The sequence below is a fragment of the Acomys russatus genome, chromosome 24, assembly GCF_903995435.1.
Source record: "Acomys russatus chromosome 24, mAcoRus1.1, whole genome shotgun sequence".
NCBI lineage: Eukaryota > Metazoa > Chordata > Mammalia > Rodentia > Muridae > Acomys > Acomys russatus.
In genome coordinates this window covers 58427205-58437554 of record NC_067160.1, presented here as the reverse complement: position 1 = coordinate 58437554, position 10350 = coordinate 58427205, and the positions used below count along the sequence as shown (strand labels likewise).

The 10350-nt window shown below is 54.3% G+C and overlaps 1 protein-coding gene across 1 annotated transcript; it reads left to right on the top strand.

The window, feature by feature from the left end:
* Positions 1-5128: 5128 nt before the first annotated feature.
* LOC127207032 (histone-lysine N-methyltransferase 2D-like) lies at positions 5129-7225 on the top strand. The gene is made up of 3 exons (XM_051166322.1): positions 5129-5389; positions 6685-6773; positions 6989-7225. The coding sequence occupies exons 1-3, from the start codon at positions 5194-5196 to the stop codon at positions 7223-7225; spliced, it is 522 nt and encodes a 173-aa protein (XP_051022279.1). The 5' UTR covers positions 5129-5193.
* The last annotated feature ends 3125 nt before the right edge of the window (positions 7226-10350 follow it).

Below are 10350 nucleotides of genomic sequence, written 5' to 3'. Positions count from 1 at the left end.
TTTTGAGGCAACATGATGCTGGTGGTGTGGTGGGTAGTGGGCCCCCTCTGGCCCTCGTCTTGGGAGGGTCACCTTGCCATCCCACCATCCATCCTTGCAGCTGGTAGCCACCCCAGCTGCTCCTCCCACACTGGGTGACAGCTGAGGGCCTGCATGACAGCAGGGTGCTTTGGGCCAGGGCTACTATGCACAGCCCAGCCTGCCTTGCTAAACTCCTGCCCAGCTTGGGTTGAGTACAAGGGACTGCCTGCCCTCAGGGAGCTTACAGTCACAAAGGGATGCCTTGCCAAGAAGGGAGGTAGCACAGTGACAGGGACGGTGTGGTGGACGTTCAGGAGGACGTTCTTGGAGTCAGTGGCATCTTCTTGAGAGCTGGGATCTATGCCCAGCTGTTGAGACGTTACAGTAGTGACAAGACTCCGTTGGTCTGCTTCTCTACAGTGGAGCATAGCGAGCCCAGAGGCAGGAACAGAAAGGTCCCTAGCCTTCCATCGCTTCACTGTTGCCGTGCTGGAGCAGAGTCTGAGAGACGAAGAGCTGCGTGCACGGCACCAAGCTGCAGTGCTACGGCTGCGGGAGCTGGCACTAGAGGAAAAGGCCCGTGCAGAGCTGACCTGCCTGGAGCATCAGATAAGGTGAGCGCATGCTTGTGACTGGCTCTGCTCCACCCCTGTCAGTGTGCCTCCCACCTGCCACACCTGGACACACAGAGGGAAAGATGGCTGCACTGATCCAGACAGTGATACTCATTTGCAGAAACTTAGGTAAGATAGCAAAGTGTCCCAAACAAAACTAAAATTAAAAAACAGCCAACTGTCCCCTCCCTGGTGAGGTTTGTAATGTTTCCAGTGTGTCTCGTAGTGTTGATAGAGGCTTAGGCCTCATGTCACCAAATAACTGCTTGACACATGGACAGGGTAGGATGCCAGCATTCCCTTGGCCTGCCCCCAGCTAAGACCTTTACTGTGTGTCCAATTTGTTGCCATTATGAACATTAAGAGACTGTTTCCAGGGCTGGAGAGATGGCTCAGAGGGTAAGAGCAGTGGCTGCTCTTCCAAAGGTCCTGAGTTAAATTCCCAGCAACCACATGGTGGTTCACAACCATCTATAATGAGATCTGGCGCCCTCCTCTGGCCTGCAGGTGTACATGCAGGCAGAATACTGTAAACATTAAATAAATAAACAAATAAATCTTTAAAAAAGAGACTGTTTCTTAGACATGGAATTTCCAGAGCATCCAGGAGCCTCTTGGCTTGTTGGGGTTGGCTTGGGAGGGGTTCCTCCATGCACAATCCAATGCATTCTGGGAATAGCATGCTCAGGGTGGCATAGGCCTTGGGGTCAGTGCAGAACCCCTTGCCTGGATGTGGTCTCTAGGTGGGAGACGCTGTCACCTTAGGCCTTCATCACCTAAGCAATGAGACTATCATGAACATGGTGGGAGGGAAGAGTGACAGCTCAGACTGGTGCGTCTGGGGACCCCAGGATCTGGTGTCTGCTCTGTGGGGGGATGCCTAGGTGGACCTGGCTGCTGGGACTCTCCTGGTCCTGGTTTGTGGCTCTCCCTCTTTATCTGAATGGACTCGCAGGGTTGCCTGTGGCTTCCCCCCCCCCCCTTCTAGGTGCCTGAGTAATGTGGGGCGAGAAGCAGCCCGGGCCCGTCTGTGCAAAAAGCAACAACAAGCCTTCAGCAGACTTGAGAAGGAATGGGTAGGCATGGGGGCAAGGAATGGCCACACAGAAGTGTTCCAGAATACCCCTGTGCCAAAGAATGTCCTTGAGCTCTTGGCCACCCTCCAACGATGCTTATGACCATATGGCACCTGGAATCGCCTATGGCCGCAGGACTATAAATCCCGGGTGGCACATGGCCCTACATGCCTGGACCGGGCTGAGACCTCTGCTAGCTGTGGCTGGCAACAAGCAGCTTAGCCAAGAGGAGCTTCAGGGCCACACTGAACACCAGCAGCGTCTGGTTCCTAGAGCTTGGGAGGATTTTATAATAAAGGGGTGCTACAGAGGCAGGGCAGTGGCTAACGCCTGGAAAGAGAGCGGGGAGAAGAGGAGGAAGCATGTGGGGGTCACTTGATACGGAAGTACCCCAGCTCTCCTCCTGCCTAACTGAAGTCAGCGGAAAGCAGTACCTGAGAGGCTGAGCAGGGAGAGCCAGGCAAAGGGCCTGTGGAGGGGAGAGGAGGGCCCCCGATGTCCCCTCCTTGCCCTCTGTGTCTGAACTGGAATTTTCTCCTCTGGAACTTCAGAAGGACATCCAGTACATGAAGAAGGCATGCTTGTCCCTGCACCGTGACAGGAAACAGCTCCTGCAGTGTCAGCAGTCTATCCTCAGTGTGCAGAGGTCTGTGGCCGACTTGCGGGAGGAGCTCCAGGCTAGAGCCCGGCTGCTGCAGGTGGGCACTCCCAGGGTCTTCACCTGGCTCCTTTGTGTCCCGGATGTCACTCTTGGTGGCAAGCGGCTGGGGCTGGGTGATTGTGCAGAAGGAGGTGACCTGCTGTGGCCCCTGCAGAGGTATTCTGGGGAAAGAGCCAGGCTTCCAAGCTATGGCAGTTATTACAGACCAAGGGTGGAAGAAAGGCCCCGTGGGAGGTGGAGGACCCAGCGGAGAGAAGGGGGCAGTCAAGGTTGACTGGAGGAGGCCCAGGGCATCACTTAGAAGAGCCAGCCGTAGAGGAGTAGCAGTCTGAGGGGCCAGTGACTCAGACAAACCACCAAGAGGCAGAGGCAGGGGGAATCTCTGAGTTCGAGGCCAGCCTTGTCCACAGATCAAGTTTTAGGGCACCCAGGACTACACAGAGAAACCATATCTTGAAAACAAACTAACAAAAACAAGCAAACAACAAAGCCAAAGAGCACCCGCTTTGCCAGTGGATCTGAGTGGTTTGTTGCTCTCACAAAGCTGAGGCCGTGAACAGGTGTATGGATGAGGGCAAAGTCAGCCTCAGGCGCTCTGGGCTCCTCTCATTCTATAAGCAGGAGGACAGTGGTCTCCCTTAAAGGGTTGGGGACAAGGACTAGATGAGCATATCTCTGTAGCACCTGTCATAGGCCAATTGTCAGGAGAGGGGGCTCTGGGCTGCCTGACTAGAGTTCCCCATGCCTCTGGGCAGCTTTGGGCAGAAACGCCAGCTCTGTCTCATGTCTACACCTGCTAGTAGGGAAATAGGCCTGATATGGACAGGACAGCTTATTCCAGCTGGTGTCCACTCCTGTGGGAGTGTGCCATGTCCTGTGGTGGCTCCTGCTTTGTGAACCTGCCTCCTGCTTTTCTGAAGAGGGCACTGCCTTGAACATTGGCCACACCAGGCTTGCCCTGTGCTGTTTTTCCTAGAGTTGCAGCCCCAGAGTCAAGGCCGCCTGGGAGGGGGTCTCTGAGGCAAGTCAGAGAATGAAGGGCCACAGACCCGGAAGCCCTCAAAGCCACCACCCTCGGGAAATCTCTGAGAGCCCGGATGTCGCAGGGTGAGTGTGTCGGGGTTGGAGTGAGGGGAGCTGGCCATGGCACTTGCCGAGAAAAGCCACTTGTGTTAAGCTTCTCTGTGGCTCCATTTCACTCAGCAGCTCCCAGGAAGGACAGGGGAGGACCAGAGGGGCCCTTGAGTGCCAGGGGAAGAGCAGCCAGCAGCCGCACTTACTGGCTCTGTGGTTAGCAGGGGTGTGAGTGGCTTCCTATGGTAAGGAGCTTCCTAGAGTACTTCTGTGGGGGTGTCAAGTGACCGAGCACACAACAGCCTGGCTTAGGGTAGCAGAGAGCATGCATGTGACCACGCCAGCCTCTGGGACTACTATAGGGTTGTTCTATGGCCAGCGGCAGCTAGACACTCTCTCTATAGCTCGACTCTTCACTATCTCTACTTCTCTCTCTATCTGTCTGTCTCCTATTCTATCTTCCTCTCTCTCTGGATCCTACTTCTCTCTCTCTCTCTCTCTGGTGTGTTGGTCTTGTTCTCTTCTGTCTCTATCTCCTCTCTCCTCTCTACTTCTTCTCTTCTCTTCTCTTCTCTCTATCTCTTCTCTTCTCCTCTCTCCTCTCCTATCATTCTGTCTCTCATCTCTTCCTCTCTACTCTGTCCTATCTCTCTTCTCTCTCTCTCTCTCTCTCTCTGTGTGTGTTTGTCTGTCTCTCTGTCTCTCTCTCCTCTCTCCTCTCCCTTCTTCTCTTCTCTTCTCTTTCTCTCTCTCTCTCTCTCTCTCTCTCTCTCTCTCTCTCTCTCTCTCTCTCTCCTCTCTCTCTGAAGCCTGGCCACCAAGGCCATTTTGCAGCAAAAGATGGTGAGGTCCCTGCATGTGCTTGGAGGGTGTGAAGCGTGTCCCCTGACCACAGGAGGGAGCAGCAGGGGGCTTTTTTCATCAGGACCTTCCTGGCTTCCCCATGCTAGACACATTGTGTTCCACCCTGCCAGGAAACCCTGGGTGGGTGGGTGGGGGGCTGGGGGTGGGACGTGATCTGGGGGTAGTTCTCATCCTGCCAGTCTCTTCTATTCAGGCACCACTGTGAGCGGGGGTGGGGTGGGGGTGGGGTGGGGCATGGGGAGAATGGGGTATAGGGGGAAGGGGGAGAAGGGGAAGCTATCACCACCCAAGCCCTAGCCATTAGTCCCTGGGCTCCCTCCCTCCACCCTGAGGGTGGGAGTGGGGCTTGAATTAGTCACCCCTACGAAGCACCTGCCTCGGGCTGGCCTGCAAGAGAGGCCAATCTTTCAGAGCTTTCTCTGGTACCTCTCACCAGCCCCAGGCTTGACAAGAACAGTTACTCTGTACCCTTCTCTCAGTGCCTGTCAACAGGGTGCAGGCTGGGCCAAGACAGCTTGTCTGTTCCTGTCTGGGAACTGATCTGCTGGTGAAAGTGCTAGGACTCTAGAGCTGCTCTCAGAGTCTGTCCTTTTGAACCTCTAGAGTTTTCTCAGAGTCCTAAGAGGCAGGCTGGCTGGTACTCACATGATGTACTTGTTGCCTGGGCAACAAGGTGGACGATCAGAGGCTTTTAGGCCTCAGCCCATGGTCCACAGCAACTGCTCCATCTGAGGCACAGGCCCCAACTGGGAAGTTGCTAAGTGAAGAGAGACCAGGGCCCTGTCTTCTACTTGGCCACTGGCCGCAGCTGCCCCGGATGTGGCTCAAGGTGGTTCCAGGGACAAAGACTTGCTGAGTGTTAGGGTCAGGGCTGGGCACCTGGATGGAGCAGCTGGGTGTACAGTCACATCTATTCTATTGTGTCTTGCCCTGCAGCCTCTCTCCTGCGCAGAAAGAGGCAACACCTCCCCAGACAACTTCAGCTGCTGATGAGCACTTGCAGCCTCCCAGGCTCGAGTGGGCAGATGTCCCACCTGGGACTGCAGACCCACGCGCAGAGAGTGAACATGACAGCCAAGGTAGTTCAGAGCAGTGGTAATGACCAGCCAAGAACAGACAACAGCTGACCTCAGCTTTCTGTGGGGGCAGCATTAAGCTTGGGGTGAGACAGGCCACATATCAGGCCACCTGGCCAGTGTGTGACCTGGGCCACCCAGGCCTCCCTGTGTACTCCAAGTTGTAGCAGCATGCCCATTGGGCTGGCCCACAGGAACCCTGCCCCTCACAACACCTGAGACACAGAACATGGGGTGCCACAGGCAACTGCCCAGACAGGTTCCTCTGCTGCAGGCTCCTGGCAGGTGCAGCAACTCAGAGCTAATCTGGTCTGTCACCCAGTGCAGGCCTGACGCTGTCCATACTGAACGTGGCCTTCCCTGGGATGAAGGGAGTCAGTCCATTTTCCAGGTTCAAGGCAGAACTCCAGGCAGGGACATTAGTGGGGAGTAGTCTAACTTGATTCCTGGCTGTCCTCACCTCACCATGCCCTGTCAGGTTTGCTCATGGTCCCACCAGAGAGAATGCAGGAAGATGAGGGTGCTGCCTTCAGGACTCTTTGCTCCATCAGCCCATGGGCTGCTGACGGGACTGCTCAGCTCGTGCCCCATGCTGCCTCCACCATGTTCCTCCCCTCCCGGACCTCAGCCTTCTCCCCGTGATGAGATAAATGTCATATTCATGTCTGAAGGGGGCCACAGTGGGGCTCTGCAAAATATATGACTTAAACAAATACACTCTCACACATTGGGGACCAGAAATGAGAAAGCTGTGTTCCTCCCAAAGGTTACAGGGCCAGGATCTTCTAGCTCCTTTTGGCTCCAGATGCCCCTAGACCTAAGGGCATCTCCAAGCTCTGCCTTTCTGTGCTTGTTTCTTTTCTCCTGTGTCCATTTCCTTCCTTCTTCTATCTTTAGAGTCAGGACTGGCCCAACTCTAAGATGAACTTGTCTAGAGATTCTTAATTATATCTGAAAAGGCCCTCTTACAAATAAGATTGCATTCCCAAGTTTTCCAGGTTAACAACACAATATCTTTGGACCCCAGGGGACCCAGGCACACAGTCTGGGGGACAGAGGGTGGAGCCGGTCCCCCTAGGACATCTGTGGCCAGGGATGCTGAAGAGGTTTAGGCATGGGCAGAAGACCAGTAAGCATTATGACCAGAAGATGAAGCAGGCGTGGAGGGGAGGGTGTCAGAAGCAGCAGTGAGGGCTACATGGAAGGAACAGAGGGGAAAGAAAGCTCAGGAAGCCTCGCTTACCCTCCAAAGAAACAAACCTGTCAGTATGAGTGACCCCAAGAATTACGTCTTCCAGGGCCTGGAAAACAGCCTTGCGTGCCTCTCCCTGGTCTGCTGCACTTGAGCTCCCTGGACTCTGGATATCAGAAAAAGCCAGCCTTTCCTGTATGTAACTATTAGGAAGTTCCTTTCCCGAGCCCTGCCTGTTTGGAGAACACCCTCTGCCATTCTGCCGGTCTGCGGCTTGATCTCAGGCGCAACTCCTGGGTGCCCGTGGGCTATCCCCTGTGGTGCTGGTGGCCCCTAGTTGTCCTAGTCCTTGGAGTTCTGTCCCCAGATGGCCCCTTTGATATGTCACCCCTTCTATCATGTTGACATAGGCCATCAAGAATGATGGTGGCTCAGCCTCTCAGCTGAAGCCACAGGAGACCAAGGAACCGGCTGCTCCAGGTAAGGCCCTGGAAACACCCTGTGGGCCACCCCCGTGTGGATCTTCCCAGGAGCTTCCCCCACACCCAGTGGACCTGTCCAAGGCTGGTGTCCAGCGCTCAAGCAAGGACAGGGAGGTTCCCCAGGGACAATTGAAGAGGACGGATGCTCACAACCCCCTGCCATGACCACAGACCCCTCCATGGCTAGAAGACTGGCTGACCCCATTGCCTGCGGGAGATGATCTGGCTGTTCCTCTGGGGACATTAAAGACAGCACTTGGTGTGGTTGTTTCAGTTGCAGCATGGTTTACCTAGTCATTTCCAAGAGCTTAGAAATCCGCTCCACCAGAAGCATCCTCATTAGCTGACACCATGGTTTTCCGTGCATCAAACTCTTCACTTTCTGGACCATGTGGGGCCTCCCCGAGGGCAGAACTCCTGATCTGCAGAGAGTGGAAGAGTCTGCCTCTCCCCCCGGGGGTTGTTGTGGGGCTGACAGTCAGGGATTGGCATGGCCTGGCTGCCTCTCAGAGAATGGATGCCACCTCTGCGTTCCGCAGCTTCCCACCTCATGCTCAGCATCCGTTCTTAGAAGCAGGAGCAGTATGCTGCACCTTGCCAGACTGTGCTGGACCAAGGCACTCTTTACCTCTGGAGCCCGAGGGTGGAGAAAAGCTGGACCTTCCCAGTGTGTTAGGGTTATCCAAGAGAGACAGGAGAGATGGGATTACCTAGGGTCCAAAGGTGATGGCAAACAGGGGCATCAGAGTCCATTTCCTTGACCTCCCATCTGCTGGAGTCACTCTGTGGACATTTGTCCAGTCTGGTGCCACTCACCACTCTCTTCTGCGCTGTGTGGCCATGTGTGTACTAGCTGCCACATGCTGGAAGCCACCTAGCACCTACACCACACCCAGGGACCCTTGTTATCTCTTGAGGCGGGCATACTCATTGCCCACCCTGCAGATGAGGAGACTGGGCTGAGAACGAAAGCACGTGGATCGTGATGGCGAGCTTGCTAGTGGTGGCGCAGGATGTACCGGCGGACCCAGTGCTAGTGGCTCCCCAGGCAGAAGGCAGCACCCGCAAAGTTCTCAGGAACACCCCAGCAGGGCCACTAGAGAAGTCCGGGGTCCTTCCTGCAGTGACCCCGCCGCCTCCATGAGAGCATCAAGCACCATAGCTCTGGTCTCATAGGCCAGTGGCCCTGGACCTCAGTCAGGGTCTCAACAGTTTATCAGGGGCCTGACAGGACTCAGGTCTAGGAATATGGAGGTATAACCTGCAGAGGCTCAGCTGTCCCTGCTTCGTGCCCTCTTGGCTGGTCTTTCAGCGTGCCTTGGAAGATCCTGCCAAGCCCAGGGCCTACCCTTGCCTGAGTGCCCATGCCTTCCCCCCTCCCCCTTCAACACACTGTGTTAAAGGAACTCAGCTCAGCACTAAGACAAGGAAGGAACAGCTCTGGCAAGGGCTCAGCCACCTGTGGGTGGTTCCCCAAAGGAGGGAAAGGGGGCCAGACAGGTTTTGTTTGTTTTCTGAGGCAGAGTGTCACTATGTAAACCAAGTGATTGGATTGCCTCTGCCAAGTGCTGGCTCGTGTTACAAGGTGTGTGCCACCACACCTGACAACAGGGATATAAATTTAAAATACTTTTTTTCCATATGTTCTTTTCCCCTGGGACTTCATCTTACTAACTGTCCAACAGGATACTTTGGGAAGCACATAATTACATCTTTTAGGTCCCCACACAAAGTGCCGCAGGGAAGTCTTGCATCCATTTTGAATTTTCAGATTTGTCCCCCCTGGGAGCCATACCCTTGCCCCCCTGCATGTACACCAGCCAGCATTTACAGTCAGTTTTCCCTACAGGAGACCTCCAGACCAAGCCCAGTGCAGCCTGGGCAGTGGAGAGGCCCTTGGCTACTACAGACAGCTATGCTTGGAGCTTGCATGGACAGTATGGGCAGACCCTAAAAGAAGATGGTCCTTGTCCCAAGGAAGCCAGAGTGAGTCAGGGTGTGGCCATGTGCTGCCCGCAGGCTAAAGGAGGCATTGGCCTGCTGTGTGGTGTAAAAGTAATCTTTATTTACCTGGAGTAATTGTCATCTTGGAGGCTTACTGTCTCCATCTGCTAACCTAGGCCTAGTCCTGGAAGCTTCTAGCCTCCACACACTCTAACCTAGACCTAGGTTGCTTTCAGCCTCTGAGACTTACTGCTGAATAAGCTCACCCTTTCTTGTTCTTTTTGAACTCTTGCTGGCAGGTTTAACTCAGTTTTCTGGCTCAAATTCCTCTCTTAGCTGACTTATTCAATCTGGCTTTTTTCTCACCCTCTGCAATGTTTTGCTTGGCCTCAAACTAACTCCAGCAACCTGTTCTAATCTTCTGGCTCGTTCTGTCTTCACCTGTGTCCAGCTTGTTTTCAGCCTGTCTCTGTAAAACTCTCCCAGGAAAACTGACTCCGCTCTCCCTTGTTTTTGTGTGCTGCTGCCTTAAAAAGCTTTCATTTACTTTCCCTTCTCATGAGATGGGCGTATCCTATTCTGCCAAATCTTTCTCTGATTCGTCACTTTTCCTGCCACTCAGTTAGACATCGCCCTCAAACACGGGTGCTACCTTCTGCAAACTAACTTCACCTTCATTGTTTGGGATTAAAGCTATGTACCATCACACCTGGACCTAAGCTTTTCTTTACTTGAAACTTGCTCTATATCAGGCCGGTCTTGGACTGAGAGATCTGCTTGCCTCTGTCTCCTGGGATTAAAGGTGCATGCCACCACTGCCCAGTGTGTCTGCATTCCAGCCGGTTCACACAGACTTAGAAGGTCTTTGGATGTGATCTCTTGCCAAAGCAGCCAGGTTCTGAATTAACATTCCTCTACAATGTGCCCTCCAGGGGCCGCCTTGTACATCACAGGAGGCTGTTGTGGGATGAGGGCTCAGAGGGCATGCCAGGTAGTCCATACAGGTTCCATGGGTGTCACCTCAAAAGTCTTCCCAGGGTAAAAGGGGGTATTTGGTGGTTGGGATCTTCGGGGCCCTCTTCTCCAGGCGATCTTTACCCTTAGCAGCAGCGTCTGGAAGCAAAGTCTTTGATTCCCTAGCAGAGGAGGTGGGGGAAGTCCCTGATGGACATCTGACTTGACCAATGTGTTTCCTGCAGGTGGCTGAAAACAGAACAAACCAAGGGCTGGATGTTTCTAGAAGCCCCGAGGGGGGACCCCAGGAAGAGGCACACTGGCAGTCCGAGCAGCACAGGTGTGGAGCATGGGTAGGGTAAGGCACTGAGCAATGGGGACAGTCTCAGGCA